This window comes from Idiotropiscis lumnitzeri, chromosome 13 (genome assembly GCF_059441095.1).
Source record: "Idiotropiscis lumnitzeri isolate Australia: NSW breed Sydney's pygmy pipehorse chromosome 13, RoL_Ilum_1.0, whole genome shotgun sequence".
Taxonomy (NCBI): domain Eukaryota; kingdom Metazoa; phylum Chordata; class Actinopteri; order Syngnathiformes; family Syngnathidae; genus Idiotropiscis; species Idiotropiscis lumnitzeri.
This window is the reverse complement of record NC_142403.1, coordinates 13,470,358-13,494,025: the sequence shown is the minus strand read 5'-3', so window position 1 is coordinate 13,494,025 and position 23,668 is coordinate 13,470,358. Positions and strand designations below refer to the sequence as shown.

Here is a 23,668-nt window from a genome sequence, read left to right as displayed (position 1 = left end):
GTGTGAGACGGAGAGTGCCTTTGTAGTTCTAGAAAATGTGCATCTGCTGGTTGAAGTGGAATATTTCACCAGTTTGGCACTACTGCCCTCATGTGGACAACAAAGGTACACTTACAAGGCACACTTCTTGACGCCTCAGATTGTGTTCAATTCTTATTAGTTTTGAATTGTAATTCAGATGCAATTTTAAATTCACGGAAGTCTTTTAACCTGCAATGTCTTTTGGCAGTTTTTTCCGGAATACTTTATATGGGCAGCACCGTGGCTTGCTTACGTCTGCTCTAAATTGTTCATAGTATGAATGAATATTTAATTATTTATTTTGTCATTTTAAGGCACTTGTTTACAAAATGGAAACTTGATTGGATATCAGTTTAAGCAACTCTCAACAGATGATCTCATTGCTTTTTACATTCGTGGGTAGGTCTTGAAACACTAACCCTAGTTCAAAAACCCTAACTACTTAAAACCTGAGGTCACAAATTGTGACAGCTGATTTTTTATTGCATATTTACGAGAAGAGCATTTAGCAATCGAGAAATGTTGTCTGTTGTTCGGTTCGATGCTATACTTGTGCAAATCATGTGATTATTTTCCACCACGTTCGGCAGGATTTTGCAAGAAAAAGAACATCAGTGCTGTCTCTTTTGGTCGTTGGATATTAAGATTCAAAACCGAAATTAAAAATATTGAGTTTAGTTTTAATATCGAAACAACAAAATTGTAATACTGTCGAGTCTGTTGTTTGGAACGAGTGAGGGAACGTTTCAAATGTTTTAGATGCCCGCAAGTTGTTACTGACTGCATTTCTCCTGTTGACCACGAGATGGCGACAGCGAGGCACCTATAGACTTGAACTGCGCTAAAATGCTCCATTTCTATTCAAACTTTCACAAAAATTAACTCAACGTCGAGAAAATGGTCGGTATCCACCTTTCAATAAATAATGAAAAAGAAATTCATATTTATTTACTAATGTACTGCTGTCAATTTTATACGGACACTTTTAACGCATATGTACACAAGTGATTAAAAAAAAACAAAATATTAAAAAAAAATCTGTATCATGCATGAACAAGAACTAAAGGACTCTCTGAGAAAGAAATCTTGAAAAGACATTCGACATCATAGACATGTTGTTTGTTTTAAATTTATTTGACGGCAACAGAGTATTGAATTGTAATTCTACATCTTGTTTAAATCTGGACATATTTTAACTTTCATTTCAACAACTCTGTTAATCAGTGTTTAAGCCTTATATTTCACATGGTTGACTCTGTAGGAATTGTAACGAACAAGAGATAAAAAGTGAGTATAGTTCAATTGGCAATGTTCTTATTGCAACTCTTTCTTAAAACGTTTAAATTTTTTGTAGTCAGTAACAAGAAGGACCTCCTTCTCCTTTACAAGACATTTTACCAACTTGCCTCTCAGGCAGCAGGCCTCAACATGCCACATCGGCTCGAACATTTTGTCACTGTATCTCTGTGAAAAGCTGAATGAGGACATAGTTGAACTGTGTATAAAGTATTTCGCAACGTGCAAGTGAGGGATGTAGTAACAAGGCGAACATTTCAAAAGAATTGGATCGCAGAATGCATCAAATCAAAGACAAAACAGTAACATATACAACGCATCTTCAATATCAAGTTTTTAAAATTCTTAAGCTACCACTGGAAGTGAGGGCAATTGTGGCCCTAACATGTTTATGGCTGATAATTGTACGACTTTTGTATCATGTAGTCCCTGGTATCGGGGAAGAAGTCTCTAAAAAGGGTCACGATGTAGGTGTACCAAGGGTAGAAGAGCTCCCGCTGTCTGGTGGCTCCTGTCTTGATGATGTTCAACGCCGCTTCACTGGCTGGATAGGCTGGTACGTGACTGACGTCCCTTGTACAAACACACACAATAAAAAAATCACTGCATTTAACCACGGCGGATCCATGGATGATAGGATGAATTAAGTCACTGTAATGATGTCTGTTTAAGTGTTAATTCAGGTGCTTATTTGTGAAATGGTTCTTTTGGGGTCGAAATGTAAGAAAATGCAGAGAAATCAGGCCGCAATTCTGCTAAAATATTATGTCGGAATAGTTCCGTCAGTGCATGATGCTGCTTTGTCAACTCGACACGACTGGTAGAGTGTGCAGTTGATTGAGATTCAATTACAATTATGATCATTACACACAACAGTTACAAAATTTGTATAACTGTAAAAAAGTTAATTATATGAACTTCTATAAACAGTCATTTATATATATATATACACATTGTTTAAATAATTATATAATTTTACAATGTGTAATACTATAGTGAGCATACTTGAGTTCAAAGATCTGTTGAAATAATTTATTTAAATGTTGCAACAGTTCTTATGGCAATTTGAAAGTGTAGAACAATTAAACTCCAATGTCTGTTTATACAATGGAACCATACTTGAATCTATACATTTGCACCTTTTAATAATTTACTAATTAAGAAAACATATTTTGGTCCAAAAGGAGTTTCGGTCCACAATTATAGTGTTTCAAAGTATTTGATTTGTCTTGAGATGTGTATTTTTCGTACACCTGAGTGAAACTAGAAACTCAATTTCTATCGTTGCGCTCTAAACATTCAGTGGATTTAATCTGAACGGCGAAGACAGTTAGTTGTTACATGCGCTCCTGCTTTGTGCAATAACATGCTTGTCCCAGTGAACGTGCTCCCACTGCAGACTTACTTGACTTTCTCCATGGCGGAGTCCGTGTCAATGAGGCCCAGTGTGCACGTCGTGATCGATACGTTGCTGCTCTTCATAACCAGCTCGTGAGTAAGAGCCCCGAAGAAACCATTCAAGGCAAATTTGGTTGACGTGTAGGGAGCTACAAAGGGGCTGGTCAGTTTACCTGTTGAGGAATCATCAATAGTCATGTTCAAATAAGTTACAATCGTGACTTTGAGGTGGTCAGTATGGCTCAATGATTTATCGTTTTGGGACGACGGCTACATTAGCAATTTAGCAGGTGCTCTCAGACCGGAACACGTAAACGGCTGACGTCATCGTGACGAAGAGGTTCGATGTCAAACGTATATTAAAAAAATTATAATCTCATCAGTAATATTTTGCGCCACATCGTATTGAGTTGTGAGATCTACACAATAATAAGTCTCAAAATGGTATATTTGAATTAATTTAGCTTTGCTAAGGGACAATGATTTTATTGACATATCACCTGACATTTATGTCCAAAGAACATGTACATTAGTACGAAATGTAAAACATTTTGGAGTTTAAAAAAAATGCTTTTTTATATACACAATTACACATAAATACAAAATGATACTTGACAGAAAGTGTTTTTCAAAAACTTGAGAGAGAAAACCTCTTTAGTGTCCTTCCATTATTCCAGCCACAGCTTTTATTGTTTTTAATGCTATAATGCCATTTTCTGTCATTTTTGTGAATGTCACTGTACATTGTGAAGAAAATCGCAAATGAAAACCAAGTCAGAAAAATTATAATACAGTTATTAATCCTTAAATCATTCGGCGCTAGTCATCATTGGTGTTTCTACACGGGAGGTTGTGAACTTACCTAAAACAGACGAAACAACCACGAGTGAGCCTTTACTTTGCTCAAGGGCGGGGAGAGCTTTCCAGCTCATCTGAGCGTAACTCAAGAAGTTGACCTTTTGGAGGGACACGGAAACATACGCAAGGATGTCGCCATTTCACAATTGTTATTAAAATCTCTGCAACGTTAAATCATAGATTTGTTTTAGTTTGTTGTCGCAATGTCATCCGTTACCTTCATCAGCCACCCGAGGTGGTGTACATCCCCCTCCCACATGCTGAAGGGGCTTGATCCAATGTGGTTGAGAACGAGGTAGTCCAGACCGTTGAGCTGGTCCAGAGCGAAATTTACAACCGTCTCCGGGTCGGAGTCACTGCTCATGTCTGCTGCTATGTACAAGGCCTTCTGAGCTCCCATTTGCAGGCACTTTTCCGCCACCTAGTGGCCACAGAATGACGGTTGACGGATGTGCAAACTCATCGTCCCTTTAAAAAAAAAAAAAAAAAAATCCTTTGAACTCACCTGCTGTAAGATTTTCTCCCTCCTGGCCGTAATGATGATCTGGGCGCCGAACTTGGCGTAGTGATAAGCCATCTGTTCACCAATACCGGTGCTAGCCCCGGTCACCAAGACCCTGGCACCTCGGAGAGATTCTGAAAGAAAACCAAATCATTTCCATCAAGAAGTCTGAGTCAGTTGAGCACAGTGCAAATGTTGTAAAGCCTCATAAAATATACAATATTTTTTTTCATCTTTTTAGTTGGGGTAGCAGTGAAAAGTACGATGTCATCGCGCATTTAAGATCCCCTTTAATACTGCCCAGAGAACCAAAATGCTGTTCATGCGTTTCTGTAGGTGATGCTGTTTTAGGTAACAACGGGTACATAGAGAGCAGCAAAAATAATCTTGACCGACTCATGGATTATTTCTTTTTAATTTTACGGAAAAGGACACCATGGCGAACAAATGGTGAGTACATCTGCCTCACATTTCTAAGGTTCAAGGTTCTCTTTTCAAATAATCAAGTGCTGCACAGATTATTATTTTATTTATTTATTTTTTTACTAAACTCTGCTAAATCAGTTTCTGACATTTTACATTCTATGTTAGCATTATGCTAGTGGGCTTCCACAAGACTGGAGCTATATAGATAGCTTCTTGTTTGGAGAATGGTGTGAGGGAGTTAGCTTGTTGTTAAATAATAGTCGGACGTTAAATAATAGTCTCCTATTTCGTGACGTGAGAACATCAAGACAAGCGCTAAGGCAGGTGTGGGCAAACTACGGCCCGGGGGACACATGCGGCCCGTTAAACGTTTTAATCCGGCCCGCCGAACTGGAAAAAAAATAAATGAATAACCCTTGTTTATGTTTTATTTTCGAAATACTGTGGTTTTTCAAAGACATATATTGTTGTAATGCTTTTGTTCATTTTCATTTCAAATTAAATGTATTTTTTTTCTCAGATGAGGTGAGGTTACCAAAACACTCCATCTAACTGCTCCTGGTCCGGCCCCTATGTCAAATTTTAGAACCCATTGTGGCCCGCCAATCCAAAAGTTTGCCCACCCCTGCTCTAAGGAATACTTTACAAAGTGTTTGAAGTGTGTATCTTCTCTGTACAACTTCTCTTTTTGGGGCAAAGACGACCAATGTTGATGACTGTATAAAGGGGAATTGCAGCAATCTTTTACACAAGAACCGGTCGCTCCGCGTGTGTTACAGTACTGACGCAACCTCCGCAACAACTAGTCCTGGGCAGAGGTCATAAAAATAGTCGTTTGACACCAATATTGTAAGAAGTGAGAGCGGTAACTGCAACCGGGACTGCGTCCCATATCTAGCTAATCATATTCGTAATGCGAAAACAGCACTTATTGTAATCTCAAGGTCAAGGTATTTGACTTGAGAGGCAGGATGATGCTAAACAACAAAGTGCACAGGTTTTTTTTTTTCCGCTCTATGGAGAGATTTGTTTATTTTTACACAATCAAACTACAAATGGGTTGGAAATTTAAACAAAAAAATGTGCAAACCAGACAAAAAAAAAAGTGCTGCTTTTGTTTACAAATAAAAATGAATGTTCTCTTCATGTCCTTTTTCACATTCTGAAATACAAATTTGTAAGTAGCGATTCAATGCCTGATAATTATCAAATATAAATGTTTAAATATGCAAATATTTAATAAGATCTATTAATGTGATTGTTTTATTGTAAGCTGACCAATGAAAAGGCTTCTAACATTGTTCGGCAGCAAACCCACCAACAACATTGACGTTTATTCGCAAACAAAAGTTCAGAAGTCGTAAACTAAACTTTAAAACTTGCAACTAAACCTTCATGAAAGGGGAATCACGCAAACCAGCAATTTTACATTTGGAAATAATTGGTACCTTTTTTTTTTCAATCCATTATTTATTAATTTATTTAATTTGCAAACTGTCTTTATTTTTGCTTTTTTTTTTTATTTCAAATATTTTTTTTATTTGATTGCGTCAAAAGAAACATTTTTCTCCTTAATTATACGCATGCCATTTTCAAAAATGAATTCAGGGAAGTCAGTCCCTTTTCTATGAAAAAAAAAACAAACTTTGATCTTTTAATGAATTCGATGATCTCATCTCCAATTAGCACGGCTCTCAATGGCTTGTTAAATTAGTCTTGCTGTATTTTCATGCGGTCTGGACTCTGGCGCTCGCTCTCAACCTCATTTTGTAACTCACCTTCCATGTTCCCATGACAACCTCCCACGGTTTCATTTAAATGCTCGGAAAGCCACATTTTAAATCCATCTTGTGCGGTCTGAGTCACAAGCATGTCAAATAATGTGCGATTACACACTAACTTTGTACCTCTCTTCACAAACTCTTCCGCAGGGGAAAACGTTAAAGTTATGCTCGCGTCACGCAGTTCTCCAAACACAGATCTGCTGTTGAGTGTTCTGTACTCTGTGGCTTGCCTTTATACCCAGAAATACATCGGAGGAGGATGTACAGTAATTGCTGCTGGAGGGGCCCAGAGTGGATCCACCGTAGTACGTTATTTCACAGTACTTTATAGAAATGTACACTAATATAATTAAATAATATTTGTCCTTTCTCATTAATTAATCGGGTGGTTAATAATGTGTATAAAAATAGTACCCAACGCTAACGCGACAATAATACAATCATAACTATTCCTATATGTGCCTTGTTGTTTGTAGCGGTTATAGACAAACGGGCAGCAAAAAAAAAAAAAAAAAATCGGAGTCTCCTCTCACTGTTGGATCAGAGACGCCATGAACACAGCGTGCATGTTTGGCGTGGAAGTCAATGTTTTTGTTTGGTTGTTTTGGTTACCTTCTTTTGACACTTGTGTGATAGTAAGGAATGTTACTTTAAAGCTGCGGTGTCAAACTCAAATACACAATGGGTCGAAAAGTAAAACTTGAACGAAGCCGCTGGCCAGCATTTCATTTTTTAAAAACAATATAAATGCAGATTTTTTTATTGATTTTTTTTTTTTATTAGAAGTGGTTTTATTAATCCAATCAAATGTTTAGTTTTGAATTTTGCAATTATTATATAGAATGTAAAATGGTATAGTAGTCATTTAGTATAGCCTTGCGGGCCAAATATAGATACAGTGCGGACCAAATTTGGCCCACGGGCCAGAGTTTGACACCTGTGCTTTAAAGCATTACCTGCACAAGTTTTTATGATGGCGACATTTGCTTGATGTTTGTTCAAATGAAGTATTTTCCCCTATTAACGTACATTTTTTAGTGTTTACACAGTTCACAAATTGGCATTTCGTGTACGTGTTATAGCTAAATTTTAGCCGCAAATGTTTTTGAACCATGTCAAATCTGTGGGGCGGAGGGTCGCCAAGATTTTTTTTTTTAATTTGTTTTCTTTTAAACACTTATTACAAATCCTTTGCCTAATACAAGCATAATTTCATATAATTTTTGACTTAGTTTTACAATATCAATCATAATACCATTGTTAAAAATGTTCTCAACCAGTCAAACATCTCTCAACACCTGTGCGCAAACAAGCGGACTGTTTCATCGAATGACCCAAAACAGTTGACGACTTGTCTTATTTTAGATAACAGCACTAACTTCATCCTCAAGGCTCGATAGCGGTTAGCATGGTGAAAGTCATCAAAGATTCCTACATTCACACCGCGACAACTATCGAAGATATATATTTCACAAACCTGCGTTACGTAGTTGTGGTGAACTACAAAAAAAACATTGTAAATATTTCCACGGATTGCAACAAGCATTTTTCTAACATTGCTAGGCGTTAAACTTTGCATTCAACAAAGTGTCCAACACAAACATGGATGTATGGAGCAGGAATGTGGCCAGAAACGCAAAGAGATCAGCGTGGCTTAAGCCAAAATCTCTTGCTTTTGATTCAAAACCGGTGCCGGCCGTGAATGAAGACTTGCAACTTTGTACCTCCCACCTGTGTTGTTGCAGCCAGACACAGCACTGTACGTCACTTTTCTTGATATAAGTTATGTTATAAAGAATTCTTCCCCAAAAGACTTGTAAAATATATTGAACCATGGTTTATAAAATAACTAATACTGTAATGAACATTAGTAACCACATTTATTTGCATTAATACTAGGGAGAGCAATGCATCCACTATTTGCATTCTATTTCTAAAAGTGTTTTGTAACATTGACTTTAAACCACAAAAATTTGCAAAAATACACACCTACTTTTTTTTTCTTCATAAATGGCACCAAATCAAAATTCCTATGTTTTATACTGCACATGAGTGATAATGACATTACATCAATTACATCGATTAAAAGTCCCCACGTTTCATTCCAGTAAACAACAATATATTTATGCATTTATTTATTTATTTTAGTGAAAGTGTGCGCAAGAGATCCAACTTACCCGCATCAAACGTGGGCGCGTTCCACTTGAAAGCGAGCAAAGCCGCAGCAACACTTGCGAGCAAGACTTTGGTCAACGTTTTCATGTTGTAAACTAATTAGAATTTAGATTAAGTCGGTAAGTAAAAACACCCAGCGAAGTGAATTACCTTGCACGAGAAGTGAGTCGTAAATCCAGGGCAGGTTTTATGTGACGCCTCCCCTCTTGGCATGTGCAAAAAAAGTGGGTGTGTTGTGCACATTGAACATTGAGGTCAGTCTGCCCTTATTCTTCAAATATGGTCAATCGACTGATGGAAGAAGCTCGCTATCAAACTAAAATCTGTTTTTAAAAAAAGCCTTGATGGTTATCTTGTTTGTTTGTTTTTATTGTCATTATCCAAAAGTGTTCTTACTTAACACAAGCGCGTGCCAGAACTTGTTGTCGATACCGAGGGTTTGTACAATTCACTCGGAGTTTTTAATTTACGATGCTGTTGGTGAATTATCTATTGGTGAACTAATCGCAAACTAAAATCAATGAATGTGTGTTTTATTTATGTTACACCTGCAAGTGGGAATGCTTCAGCTGGGATACGGAACCGTGACAACCACGCCAACTTTATTTATTTATTTATTTATTGACAAATCTCATACAAAATCCAGCCAGTCCAATTATTCCAATGTTTTACATTTTTACATACATACAGGACATCAAAACCAGGACATCAAAACAAAGAATAAAGTATACCAATCATCATTATAAATTATATTTATATATATATATATATATATATATATATATATATTTATATATATATATATATATATATATATTTATATATATATATATATATATATATATATATATATATATATAAAATGTAAAGAATTATAGTTTTTCAAAAGATAATTATAATTCACATTTCAAACAAGAGTACACGTGAGACTTACTCTTGAAATATTTCTGAATGAATAGCAATTATTGATTTACACTTACTCTTGAAATATTTCTGAATGAATAGCAATTATTGATTTACACTTTTGATATTAAACGAAGAGACCTGAAATAAATAAAAAATAATTCATGCTTTTTGTACAACTTTCCCAATAAAACATACAAATTAATAACTGTCTTTAAATTCGAAAGGAGTGATATGGTTCCCAGCCAATGTAATCCTGTATTTTGTTTTGCACAGTGTATAATTTTCAAGGTCATTCTAAAATGCACCACTAATGGGGCAGTAAAAAAAAACAAAAACAAAAAAAAACAAGTGACAGTCCACGTCGTACGACCCTATATGACGTCACAACATACAAATCACGCCCACAGACTGATTACGTTCTGTTGTTTTGACATAACTCTATCACGTTTGCACTACGCTCTACTTATGCATTGTCCGACAGTGCCAATTAAGAGTAAACGAGGCAAAAAAATCTGTCATTTTATTTGAGAAATATCTTAAACGAACGTGTTTACAAATATTTGTTTTCATTGCATCGGGTTAAAAAGAGAAAAATTTAAATTGGATAACTGTCATATTTACGACACCTGCCACAAACTGTTCCAGTTTGAATGAAACTTTATTGAACGGACAGTCAACAGTGTGTCCTTCAATCCCAGTCTGTTTTTGGTGCACTTCTTGAACCAAGCATCGCCGTTGGTTTGAAAGGAAAGCGTTCTTTCGTGGACCATGGCTGCTAAGCTTTTCCCTGTCATCAAGTAAGTGTTCCTCTTCTTGTGCGCAGTAGTTTGTTGCCGCTGCAGAACTCAAAACTGCGACGTGCAACCAGCTAGCTAGCTAGCTAGTCCTAACAGGCGACGCTAGCACTATTTTGCTGTAGTTGATTGTCAATCTTAAATCGGTTGAACACATTCTTGCTATGTTCTGTATTGGGCTCTTCCTGACGTCCTGCATAAACGAGCTAATGCACTCCAGTTAGCAAAAACAATCGAAAGACAGATTGAAGTAATGCTGCATTACTAATACGTTAATTCATTGAAGTTGACGTGTTGGCGCTGAAGTGTGCTTAAGTCTTTATTCCAATTTAATTCCCAGACTGGCGACGAAGGTGACCGTTGCAGGAGGGGCGCTTTACATCGCCTATGACTCCGGGCTCCTGGGCACCAGCGAACAGGGTTCCGAGGCTCTGGAGCGGGCCGGAGCGGCCGTACCGCCTGCAGTGGAGGAGTGGATGAAGTACTTTGGCTTGGAGGTATTAAGTGACACCATATTTTGACACCTTTTACAGGGGTACTCGTTTTACGACATATTTCTAATCCTACGGCAGCGACGTATTTCGTACGTAAATCGGAACCGTAAAGCAGTAGTTATGATGTAATTATCGTAAACATTTTAGTTAAAACACAACTCAAAAATATTTTAAAACATTATACAAAATGGAGCACACACAACTTAACTCTCAACAGTGGAAGAATTTTTCACATTCCTTGTAAAAATAAGTAGAAATCAAATGAAATGTACAAAATGTTAAACACACCCAAGTAAACATGTCATTGATTAGGGACTAATATAAGCCATCGGTCTCAGTGACCCGTACGCCAGCCAGCAATAGCTGGTAAGGATCCCAATGATGGCAGGGGGATTCTCAACATATTGTTGTGCTGTTTAAAGCGGTGCCATTGTTTCGTCACCGATATGAGGCAATGTCAGCTGTCTCTTGAGGACCCCCTTCAGTTCCGGCACCTTGGCAAATGTTTTGACTGCCCTTTTCATGTAACTTCGTATTCTTACTCCACCACCTTAACTAGTTCATTATACGCCATGGATGAGGCAAAACTATGGATGACATAAATTGAGGACGTATGAACTTTAATGTCACGAGATGGAATTTGAATTGAGCGTAATCTATTTGGTTGTCTCTTCAGGCTCAGCTTCCAGCATTACCCAAGGTTGAATTCTCTCCCGTGCAGGCCTGGAATTCTGGTGAGTAACAGTACCTTGACAAAATTACTAAAACATAAGAATCACAACATTTTAACACATTAACAGAAAACCTAAAAACAAAATTAAATGTAAAGAAATAAAAATAGGTTTGAAAATTACTAAAGGAAAAAAAAATGACTTCACTTCGATTCGCATCTTATTTTATTTGCGTGCAGCATAACCACTAAATGCAGCATCACCGTGTTTACTTTGAAATAACTGACACAAGTCTGCAGATCTCAGAGCCTTACTGGGTTCACTGTATCAAATCAGCATTTCTTTATGTATTCAAGACCCAAACCATTAAAGACCAGGACCAGAATTTCAAAATCTAGTCTGCAGCCAATTGAAAGCCATTGTAAAGCCTTTTGGACTGGACTAATATGATCTGATCTTTGTTCTGGTCAGAACCCGAGCTGCAGGTGTTTGATGCTCTTTTGATTACATTACTCAAGTCTACTGGAGATTAAAAGTACTAATAAGTTTATTGAAAGGGTCTTTCAGCTCAGTCCAGGATGAGCCCTGTGCATAATTAAACATAATTTGCAAATGCTAACGGAAGTCTACTTATTAGTTGTAGCAGTACGTAGAAAATGTCACTATGTGACAGTGTGGTGTCGCATGGAGCAGCCTGGTAAATTTCAATTAGTCATCATATCTTTTTGGTTGAACTCTTTAGTTTCTCGTTGATTCCACATATGTCATCTGCTGATTTTTGTTTCATTCTATCGCAGGGGTGCGGTCGTCCATAGCAGCGCTGTCTGAGGCGCCAAGAAAAGCAAGCGAATATTCCACTCGGGGCTTCCAATACGTTAAAGACCTCGCCAAGTGAACAGTAACACCTCTGGGGGCAAGCTGATTGTTGTTATCAAAAAGTCTTTGTCACTTTGCACTTGACTGACATGTCGTCCAGAGTTGTTAGCTATTGAGCAAAGGTGGGGAAGGGCAGGTAGGCCACGTTTTATGACAACATAGCCGTGCAATTATAAATGCAAATAAGAGCTCAGAAGGAATCACATCGTCCATTTGCCGGACTCAAATTTGCCCCTAATAGGAAAAAGCTTCCCCACCCGTGTTCAATAGAACAAACGTCCAACAAGTTGTTCACTTTGAGATGTGGCTTGTGGTATTGTACATAATGCGATAATATAACGTTTTTAAATAAACAACCAACTGCTCAGTTTGTGTCTCTTGCACAAATCATTTGCCTTTTCGGTATCCTTCCACTTTCCAAAAGTATGCTTTTTTTTTTTTTTTTTTTTTTTTTTTATAGATTTTTTGCAAAGGCAATTATAATTGATGAACGTACATCACGTGGGTTAATTTGCGTACATTAAATTTTTTTCCAAAATTTTGAGTTTATATTTTGAAACGAACAAAATGTTAAAAGTAATCTTAATATTTTTCGGATTTACTGTGCATACACTAGGAAGTACCGCATAAAAAGTTTACAAAAATAAATCAGTTGAAGATCATTCAGCTTTTTGCTCTTGCCAAATTGGTATGTTGCTGGCACAATTGTAAACAAAATGTTTTGTCTTGTTATTTGAATGTCTTTAAGTGTCAACTGTTTGGCTGGCGAGCGTCTGTTACTTAACATGACAAGTTTCGATGATCGGAAAAATTGCTCAGGTAAAGAGAGTCTCACACTTTCAAAACAGGTTTTGCAACCGCTCCTTGCTCCACAATCATTATCTGCTTTCATATCTACACATACAGGAAAAGCGAGAGTTGGTCAAAGCTTTTTGCTCGAAAGAAACACATGTCCAAACTTCTAAAATGAGTCTCTAGACACTCGAAGTAAACTGCAAAGATGAATTGTCGCCCAAAAAATGGGGCTCATCTCATTTTTCCATTTTAAATTATATTTCAGGTAAACTCATTCACTGCCATTGACGGCTAAAGATGTCAAAGATCCATTTTTTTTTTTTTACTCTGCTGGTAGTGACTGAGTTAATTACCGCTATTGATGCCACTGTCTGTTTTTTAAATATATCTATCCATTTAAGCAATTGAGAAGGATTTTAGTAATGCGTCTGAGGTGCTTCTTTTATTTTTTAAGAAGTGCCCGGCATGTCTCCGCCTCTGAGTCGGGTGAACAGTACACTGAGAAATCACACAACTAGAACCAGAATTGGTGTGAGCTACCTGTTTATTGTTTGGCTGAAATATTCACAACAATTTCACATAACTTGTACACATTAAATACTGAAAGTGCTGCATTGTTTTTTTTTTCGTTTGTTTTTTAAACCATCATGCCTGTAAATGAAGTCTCTTATTGAGCTGGTTGGGACTAATCTAAACATATAAACGTACAATAAAGTGCTCCTGACAATATCAACAGAGATTATACGACCACTGGTGATTTTGTATTGAAAGATTTTCAGACTGCATCTTTTTTCTTTTTCTTTTCTGCCAAACACACCAAGAACCAGGACACTTGACTGCAAGCTTGTGTGCAAGTTGCCTATTGAGGAGTCTCTTGAATGTAACACAATTAGAAGCCTTCATACTCGATCTCCAAGACGCAGGTGGGGGAACCTTTTATCCTTATTATTAATTATGAAAAAAAAAAAACTGTTAATGATCACATTTTATAAACAAGTGGGTTAAAGATTTTTATGAGGTTGTATTTGTTTTTAATATTTAGTTCCCCAACCCCTGCTCTGAGATATGTCCGGTATTGCAAAAAAAATAAAAATATGGTGAGCCTGAAGGCACTTGATTTTTTTTTTTTTTTACTTTGTGTGATAGTGTCATTGGGAAGCAAGCAAAATCCACCCATCCAAGCAGTACAAAGAAAGCACTGTGGATAAAGCAACAGATACCCTGCGATAATGACACACTTTATTACATAGCCAACTGGAGGCTAAACTCTAAATGTCTTATAAAGCACTTGTGCGATATTCCACTCATCCCGACTTTTTAAGTAAGTTATATAATTGCACAAAAAAAAATGAATTTAACTCCCTGTTAATCCACTTAATGCCAATGTGGAATGGGCTGTATCCCAACTTGGTGTCAGCAAAATTGCCTATTTGACTCGGAATTGCGGAGACGGCGAGTAGAGCGAACGCAACAGCTGTGCTGTGCAAACATACAAAGAAAAAAAAAGAACAGACCGTATATGATTTAGAAAGCGTTGACTACTCTGCCACGGCTTTAAAGAAGAGATTTGAAGTATGAGTAAGGGAGGGATGGAGTGCGCTGCTCTCTCACTCTCTCCTCTTAGGTGGTTTTGACCAGGTCATAGACATGGATATGAAAGTCATCGTCATATTTAATATAGTAGACAGAGGGCTTGGCAGGGACCTGGTAGATGACCAGGCCAGTCCTCTTCACACCTTTGTCAGTCACGTACTCCACCTGTTTGCCCACCAGACTTTCAGTCTCTTCGCCAGGTTTCCTGTCAGCGGGCAACAGGTGCTTGTTTTCTGAACAAAATTGAAAGGGGGAGACGTCTCTGTCAAATATTTATCGCAGGAGTTACTTACATTCAGCAGATGATAGATGAAATTTCGTGAAGGAGCAACAATCGATTTATGTGTTATGTATAGAGTAGATTTTAAAGCTTTCTTCATATACAGTGTGAGGAGAAGTGGTTTGGATAATGGATGGATGGATAATGCCAATACAAAAAAATACTTGTGTCAGGTATTATTTTTGTCCACTTGGGGTCACAATGCTCATGTCTACAATAGTATCTCTGCATTTAAAGGCTGGCTCAAGCTTATTGCTATGGGAGTCTGAAATTTGTCAGTGTGGAAAAATACTGCAATATAGCAAAATGTAATATAAAATTAGATTACACAGGAAAGAAAAAAAATCAAGATGACGTGAATTATGATATGATGAGGGGAGACTGCTATTCAATACTTTAGAGTTACTCTTGAGAATTGCCACCTTTCGCAATAAAAATAAATGACAATAATAATATATGACAATAATAATAAACAGGATCATTTGAAATAATCCAGAGTCAAAAGAAAAAGTCCCGCCACAGGGTATGTGTCAAGATTAATCTGATCGCCCCTCAGATTAGTTATTAATGATTTATTAATGAGTTATTAAAGCTAGCCACTTCCTGTACAATAGCAATGAACAGAACAATTCAAAATAATCCATTACAATAAAATGCATGTGCATATACTGTAGTTATTACTGTCGTTATTTTCCGACATAATGCTGCTGACTATTCTTACTGATTACTTTGGTATGTGAGAGTTATGTCATATGTTTTATAAATGTACACTGTAGGTATTATAGTTATTTGAGTGCAGTTGGTCATTCATGCACAAAGCATATATGAACTCGATACTTTTCAGCAAAAGTGTAGACGTGCTCATAGTGCTTGTGACTTGTATGGAATGCGTGTCAGATGGTGCAACGTGACACACTTTCGAATGGGCAGCCCGGAGACATTTAAAATGGCCGTCAAGGACACGCTGTTACGCACCCGCTTCGGGCAGAATCCTAAGGTCCCCGTCAGCGTAGTCGTCCCATAGTTGGTACATATAAAGAACCGGGTCCTTTTCATAGGTGATATAATACCAATTGGTCATAATTGGCGCTCTGGAGAGCACCATCCCTCGCCACTCGTTCTTCTCGCCGTCCTCCTTTTCAAAGAGATGCTCCACGGCTTTGCCCACCAGTTCTTCGGCCCCCGTTGGGATTTTGATCCTGTTGTTTACTGCGCACAAAAAAAAATGCACAAGATGAATGCACCAAATCATGTACAACTCGAGGTACAACCACTGTAATAATAAGAGCACGATGAAGAATTAAAGCTTTCAGCAGTGATGAACAAGCCCTTGCATTCCGGATTCTGAGGGAAACCTTTTGAATAATCAATGAGTTACATTAGATGCCAAAGGCAAAAAAATAAAATGAAGCATCACTTTTTGAGGGATAGCGGCTTGCTATTGAGGGCCAATAACTCTGGTAGGAGCTTGTTGTGTTAGCTATAACTATCCAACTTTCAGGTGCTTGCTTACTTTTTCCGTCATTTTGTTGTGACAGATATGTCCACACAATTTTGTGTTAATTAAGAAACTGGTGACAGGTGCTGATGTTTTTCGAATTTCCAAATGGAGAAATGACAAGTTTTTTTAAATGCGCTTGCATTTTTGTGGACATACCAACACTTTCAGAGAGGACCTGCAGGTTGGACACGCGCTCATCCTTGAACAGCTCGATGCCGTAGACGCAATCGAAGCCGTCGTACTTGACCATGAAGAGCGACGGGTTGACGCCGAGTCTGTCTAGCACGGTGCCTTTCCATTTGCTCTGGTTGCCCTTCTCACGCCAGTTGTGCTGAATGCGCACGCCCAGGATGCAGTTGGGGTCGGGGCTCCCGGCGTCGCTCAGCTCACCGCTGCTTCGCTTCCTGACAAGTACAAGTGTGTTATTGCACTTGAAGGATGTCCTTTGACATAGAGGCAACTATTTTATTTACATTGTGATGGCATCTGTAACAGGAGCGCCATCAGCCTTTACAAGCATTTTAAAGCTTGCATTATGGGTATTAATTTTTAAAATGTTTATTACGTTGCTTGTAGTTTGCCATGGTGCAGAATTGTGGTGCATTATTAAGTAAAAAAAAAATATTAGCACACAGCTTTCAGTAAATAGAGCCCATGGGCAATAGTTTAATTTGACATGCTTTACCTATTGTTTGTACATAGATATATTTAGTTTTAAAAAGTCTGGGAATTTCAGGGTTTTGGGGCGGACAAGTATCCCTAACTATCCCAACTAACCATTGTACTGATCAGTTGCAGAATTCCATCTCGGCATTCACAACCAAAACAAGAGAAATCTGTACTAAGAGGACCTTGACACTGAACAGAAGGTCGAGCAAAACATTGCCACTCCAAGTTATGCATTGCCGAAGGTTGTTTGATTTGTTGGAACACAGGGGTGTGAGAGAATTGCACTTCTCACTTCTCCGGCCTTGCCACCCTGTGTAGAAGGTAAGTAGAATAATGCTGGCAAACAAATTGTGAATTTTAATAAATGCCACTGGTGTAACGTGTTACAATATATTACAATTTAAGACCAAAACAATTATGATCATTAAGAAACATTTGATTGATTGCTGCATCTTCATTTGTAAAAACTGATGCATGCAAACCTAATATTATCTTAGTATGAACATACCTGCCTCTTTTCTTTGACATGCCTCCACAAATCTGATGGTTACAAGCTAGAAAAGGAAAAGGCGATCTTGTTATTAGTAACAAATGGCAAGTGACATAGAGCATGTGGAACATATGTCGAAACATCTGAGGCCAGTTGCGCCAACGACTGACGTCATCCTAATGCGCGGAGATCGACAGCTGCCCTCAGCCAATGGCATCGCTTCCCCCTGAACCACTTTCCGTGTATTTACGTCGCCCGCAATGGAAGTGATTTTGTGCATGTATGCGGGCGACGCCGTCTGGCACGGCTCACAACCAGTTAGCTCACCGCTAAGTAACGTTTTGAAACTAACAAGCTCTTGTTCGGTCCGCTAGCCGTGCCGAACGACAGCTAGTGTTGGGAAAATGACACAGTCGTGCGAATGGAGAGGGGGGGGAAAACCCAACAACCTACGTATCAAATGCGATGACACGAAGGCTACAGAAGGCGCCGACACACCTGTGCTGGCTTACATCCAACATGTAAGGTCATAATTAGTTTCTGACGTGCCATATTACCAGTTTCCCTCGCTTGTCCGAGCGCCACCTCAATGCAGATGTTCCAGGGAGGCAGGGGGGGGGCGGCTAGAAGCTACATCCGCCCCTCTGAAGTTCCACTGACACTCGACAAGCACAGACTGATTGTACGCCGACGAGCCTTACGTCTGCCTTCACCTGTACGCGGATTTCATATCGGTTCGGTTCTTCTGCCAAAGAAAAAAAAATTCTCCACACGGAACCGGACTCGAGGAAATCTCGCGAATGCTGCGCGAAAAGCGGGAGATGGCGGGAAAGGACTACGTTTCCCAGCATGCTGTTTGGTCGCGAACAGCGCGAGAAGACTTTGGCAAGCGCAATGGACGCCGGTAAATGTAGGCGGTGGAGTTCGGTGGGCCTGCTCAGCAGACAGGGTAGGTACTGTTTTGGATTTTGACGTAAGAAAACGAATGGAGTCGGAATTTTGGGTTGTGTTTCCCCTAAATGCCTGAAATATTAAAAACAATAATGTCATAACTATAAGATACGAAGTTGTAATAATGAGATCCTACTTCCTACTATGTCCATAAGTCATTATTAGAAGAAGTTGCAAATACTAAGTTATGTCATTCACTCTTTTAGGTAAAATACAAATTTATTATGTAAAAAATGCAAATTTATTGTTTAAGTTTTTAACCTAGGCAGAATTTTGTTTTTGAGTGTGAGTCCTTGAAACTTTTTTGTGCGATGAATGATATAGCCCCAATTTCATGTCTAATTATGTACATTTTAACATAACAAAACAGTGTTGGATACCTTTATTCAAATGTATTTCCGTCCCTAAATAATTACCATACTGACAAGATGTATCTGGACAGTTCCTGGATAGCGAAAGCAAATAATATATTTCAAACCCACAATACGAGTTATCAGCTTCAATGTGGGATGGGCTTTCAACCGAGATGTTTTAGAAGATATCCTGCACGTTTGCTTTGTTCAATGCGCGAGACGAGGCAGTGCAACTTGTGGCTGCTTCACCATGACAACGTATCTCCTCAAAATGTCCAGCGCATCTGACAATTCCTGGCTAAGAAGAACAACGCCCAGCTGGAGCAACTCCCCTACCCACCTGAACTGGCTCAGTGTGATTTATTTATATTTTTTCCAGGGGACCTGTTTTGAAGACGTGAGCGATATCAATGTATGCCAGAAGAGCTTTTCGAACATTATCGGTACTGATTTGCTGGGGAGTCAGATCCATTTTGACATGCGAACTATACTGCATATAATGCACATTTACAAAGAATATCATGATAAATATTGACTAACTATAAATGGAATTAAAATAATCTAATGCATTCATACTGCATTTGTTTTGAAAATGGAGTATTTCCACCTGATCAAAAATTACATAACAGATTTACATGTAGATGGACAGACAGATGGACAGACTATCGATACTGCTTATGTGGAATATTTATTAGAGGCAATGTTATTGTGGGGCAGGCCAATGGAGCAGCAATATTACATGTTGCAACACATTTTGGAAAAAAAAATCTTTGAGTTTGGTGGTTCAAACATATAGTATATGTGCACTTGTTGATTATGTTTCACATTCAATCCTTTATTACTGGCTTTGAAAAGACTTTTTTGTCGATGCTCGTCAAAGAAATAGTTTCTAAATGTATTTAGAATTTCGTTTTTGTCTCAGTGTTCCCGTTAAAGTCGTGAAAAGTCAAGCTGTGGAATGGCCAGTCTGAAGCATCGCAAATAAATATTCCACGGCAAAATCAGTGACACCCGAATGAGGAGAAGCGGTACAGATAATGGCTGGATGGATAATTAACATGCCTTCACAACCTCAGCACTTACAAATTAGTTGCGTGACTGGAGGCGATGATGTCACACATCTCAATGTTCATTTTTCGAATTGCTGTTCAAAACGCTGGAAATCCAGTCGGTGAAGGATGAGACGCGCGTGTAGACGTCAGGGGTCCTGGGGTTCCCGCATCGTCGCCCGGAGAACGACACCACGCCTGCGGTCTCGCCGTCACAGATCAACGGACCACCTGAATCACCCTGAACATGTCACACACAAGTAGATGGACACAAAAATGGGCCAGTTAGTTAAATACGTTTTCTTGTTTTAAGGTCTTTGAACGCCCTTTAGAAATGATACAAACCAACAAATTAATCATCTTACAATATGCATCAGTACATTTTGAAACGAACCAAAAAATTTCACTTTTTGTAGGTGTAAAAAGCCGGATTACAGACATCAAATTCATTTTGAGCAAAAACTCGGCTGCGCTTGAAATACTTCCTGTTTTTCACTCTTCTTCTGTCAAATATACACAGTATAATACAATGTTCTGCCATCTATTGGCCGACACTGGAATTCGCCCAAAAGTACCTTACCAGCTTCGTCCCCAATCATCCTTAGTGTATTTATTTCTGTATCAATTAATAGAATCTGTCTCTGATAACCAACCTGTTATCTTACTCTAATCTGTTCGTCCAACAACACCGCAACTGTGCTTAGCTTTTAGTTTGACATCACAGTGGTTCCCTAAGATTGAGATCGTACCGAGCAAAAGCCTTGAAAGATGCGGGACCCGGTGCCGCACACCATGCTCCCGACGATGGGGACCAAGCCCCATCGTCTGCGACACGTGCGTTGCGAAAGCAGGGTAACGTTGACCTCTTGAAGAGTGTCCGGCAAGGTTTGGTTATCGCCGATGTCCCCCCAGCCGGCCGTTATGCACCTGTTGCGTCTTCCCACGCGCCTTCTTTTGGGAGTGATCAGCTGCACCGCCTCAGTTAGTCTGGCGCTGGCGTTGAGCTGAGATGTGTCAAACGGAAAATTCTTTCAGGGTTTTTTGTGGGGAGCAAATAAAGAGACAATGTGATTTAACACATCTCTATCCTCACCTTTAGGAGCATGATGTCATTTTGATCGCCGTTGTAGTCGGGATGCGGGATGTTTCTGATGACGGTGAACACCTGTTTGTTGGGCTCATCACCTTGCAGGGAGTCTATCCCCAGCACCACCGTGAGTGCACTGTAAAAGCAAACATGGATGCATATTTCATACGCAATTAAGGTTCTTAACAAATATTAAGATCAAAGTGGTCACTGGAAAAAAGTCCCTCAATCCATTTTCTCTTGCCCTGAAAGGCGGTTCAACTGATAAAGAAGGCCCAGCAGCGTTTGCGCTTCCTGAGGGTTCTCAGGAAGTACAACCTGGACAGGAAGCTGCCGCTGGCTTTCTACCACTGGTCCATCGAGAGCCTTACTATGACTCTACCTGGTACAGCAGCTGTACTGAGGTAGACAGTGGGAAGCTTCAGAGGACAAAACAGGCTTGGAACTTGTTTTTTAAACTGGAAAGTGATTTTAAATTCGATTGGCAAATCAGTGCTGTTATTCGGTCCAGCTTCTTTTATTTTAAGCAGCTGGATTTTGCCTTTTCTGTTGCCAGTCCTTTCCTATAGACTGACCTCCCATTAAATATTAGGCAAGCCCCCTCTCTGTCCACTTGTAAAACCCATTTGAAGCGCATTTTTATTCTTTAGCTTTCGAATCAACATAAGACTGTCACTGTTCTGCTGCTGGTATCTATTGTTTATGTGTTTGTGTTTTAATTTATGTTCTAATTTCCTGCTAATTAATATTACACCATATGGAAAGTGCTTAGTTACAACTCCAGCTATTGTGAAATGTGCTAGATAAATAATTTATTACTCATGGTAAACAGCACAAGCTACACAACTACTATCATTTTTATTTGGGTTTATTAATATTATTATTATTCATTTTAAATGGGCAGAAAGCCATGTTGGCAACTTCTTACCGGCGTGTCCTGCAATGTGCCGCAGTGAGGACAAAGTCTTCTCTGATCAGCGACCCCCCACAGAAATGCTGCCCTCGAATCTGCAGCGAGGCCATGTACGGACGCGAGTGCGTAGGAGCGTCTCTGCCTCCAACAATGTGCGTTCCATCAGCTCCTAAAAAACCAGTAAAACGCTCCATTTTGTTATTCTTGAAGGCGGTTTGAAAGCTTTCTTTAAAAAGACAACGGCGCTCACCATTTAGGAGGAAGAAGAGCAGAAGCGGGATGGCCATGGCCATGGCACTTGCTGTATTGCTCATCTTCTGCTCAGTCTTGTTCCTAATATTGTGGGCACTAAACTGAATTGTGGGCTGTTGTTGCTTCAGTGCGTTTGCCAACATGCTGGTGGAGGGGGGGTGGACTTGCAACATTTATTTAAGTAAGGAACTCCAGATACCTGTCAAGGTTTAAATAAGCAATAGTCATCTCCTTTTTAAAGATCATACGGTAATAGATAACTGTTAAAAAAAAGAAATGGAAAAAATGCAGTTGTGCTTTTTTTTTTTTTGTTCATTTCTTGCAATAAGAGGTGTGATTGCACTGAGCAGACGCGACAGCTGCTGTCCCACTTAAACTAAATACAATTTTTCATATTCAAATTGACATCACAATATGATTGTTGCAGAATATAACCGCAGTTCCAATCAAGTTGGGACCTTAAAACGGAATACAATGATTTGCAAATCATATTAAACATATATTTAATTGAATACACTAAAAAGATTACCATTCTGACCTCACAGCGCAAATTGTACAACTTCTGTGGTTGGTGTTTGTAAGTTTTAGCAAGTTTTCCCTTTCAACATAGTTCTTCTTGCCGGTCACCAAGCTCAGTGAAGGCACCGCAACCAACGGCTCATTGTGAAACATTTATCATGCAAGTTGTAGCATTTGTTACATGCAGTTAAATGCACGGGTATTTGCAGTTTGCCCTTATACAATGCTACACGTTGGAATTAGAATGTGAAACTTTACCTTTTACAATGTAAGAAATACCTCCTTCTCAGGTGGAATAATTTTCAAGTGTTGTGTCATAAAATCTCTCTGTCTGCAAATGTATTATCCATCCATCCATCCATGGTCATTACCTCCACAAACGAGTTTATCTCGCTGAGAAAATTCATGCATATTTGATGAATTTATGATGCCGATCCAAATTAAATGTTTTTTTAAATTTCGGTAAATTATTCGTCTAACATTTTGGCGAATTACATTGTCTTTTATTTCTAGTAAGTGACGCTCGCTCCTCATTTTGTCAGTCGGGCAGAATATAGAGTAATTATAATTTCCAGCAGAGAGCGGCAGAATGAGCGTCAAGTTTTTATTTATTTATTTTTAAAGATATTCCGATATATCGCCGATAGAGGGCGCCGTTTTGCCATAAATGGCAGCCTAGTGTAAAACGTTACCTGGCTTGGGAGTTTCAAAGCATGATCTGTATCAAAAGTTGACAAGATTTTTTGGGGTGAAAATGGCCTCCCTGTCTCGCCACTTATCTTGCTATATGTTAGCAGTTGATCTGTTCTGTTTTGAAATACATTATAGTGCCTGAATCGAATACAGTGTTATTTCACACGCTTACCATTTTTATGTACTCAGGTTGCTGTCCTGTATGTTAGCATGGCATTTGTATGTAAATTAGCATGTCATCAATTCTCAATTAAAAAAAAATATCACCACAATCCTCTCTTACACAGGTTGCTATCTTGCTCGTGTATAAGGTGTTTCTAAT

The 23,668-nt window shown here is 38.7% G+C and overlaps 4 protein-coding genes across 5 annotated transcripts; 1 reads left to right on the top strand and 3 right to left on the bottom strand.

Moving 5' to 3' along the window:
• Positions 1–1,134: 1,134 nt before the first annotated feature.
• Positions 1,135–8,642, bottom strand: hsd11b1la (hydroxysteroid (11-beta) dehydrogenase 1-like a). Its single transcript, XM_088314158.1, has 6 exons — positions 8,463–8,642; positions 4,079–4,209; positions 3,791–3,994; positions 3,578–3,671; positions 2,723–2,888; positions 1,135–1,890 (listed from the first exon to the last, which is right to left on the bottom strand). The coding sequence occupies exons 1-6, from the start codon at positions 8,545–8,547 to the stop codon at positions 1,707–1,709; spliced, it is 864 nt and encodes a 287-aa protein (XP_088170284.1). The 5' UTR covers positions 8,548–8,642; the 3' UTR covers positions 1,135–1,706.
• Positions 8,643–9,813: 1,171 nt separating this feature from the next.
• micos13 (mitochondrial contact site and cristae organizing system subunit 13) lies at positions 9,814–12,568 on the top strand. The gene is made up of 4 exons (XM_088312310.1): positions 9,814–10,163; positions 10,501–10,657; positions 11,331–11,388; positions 12,123–12,568. Exons 1-4 carry the CDS (start codon positions 10,135–10,137, stop codon positions 12,218–12,220), a joined length of 342 nt encoding a protein of 113 aa, XP_088168436.1. The 5' UTR covers positions 9,814–10,134; the 3' UTR covers positions 12,221–12,568.
• Positions 12,569–13,522: 954 nt separating this feature from the next.
• On the bottom strand, positions 13,523–18,376 carry LOC148324504 (spindlin-Z-like). 2 transcript variants are annotated; one of them, XM_088312308.1, is made up of 5 exons: positions 18,079–18,376; positions 17,548–17,593; positions 16,527–16,774; positions 15,845–16,078; positions 13,523–14,822 (listed from the first exon to the last, which is right to left on the bottom strand). In XM_088312308.1, exons 2-5 carry the CDS (start codon positions 17,565–17,567, stop codon positions 14,617–14,619), a joined length of 708 nt encoding a protein of 235 aa, XP_088168434.1. In that variant the 5' UTR covers positions 17,568–17,593; positions 18,079–18,376; the 3' UTR covers positions 13,523–14,616. The 2 variants fall into 2 exon arrangements, with proteins under 2 accessions (XP_088168434.1, XP_088168433.1); XM_088312307.1 differs by having other exon boundaries at positions 18,087–18,376.
• Positions 18,377–19,502: 1,126 nt separating this feature from the next.
• Positions 19,503–22,261, bottom strand: LOC148324503 (serine protease 57-like). Its single transcript, XM_088312306.1, has 5 exons — positions 22,133–22,261; positions 21,898–22,051; positions 20,976–21,105; positions 20,632–20,886; positions 19,503–20,123 (listed from the first exon to the last, which is right to left on the bottom strand). Exons 1-5 carry the CDS (start codon positions 22,194–22,196, stop codon positions 19,956–19,958), a joined length of 771 nt encoding a protein of 256 aa, XP_088168432.1. The 5' UTR covers positions 22,197–22,261; the 3' UTR covers positions 19,503–19,955.
• Between the last annotated feature and the right edge of the window lie 1,407 nt (positions 22,262–23,668).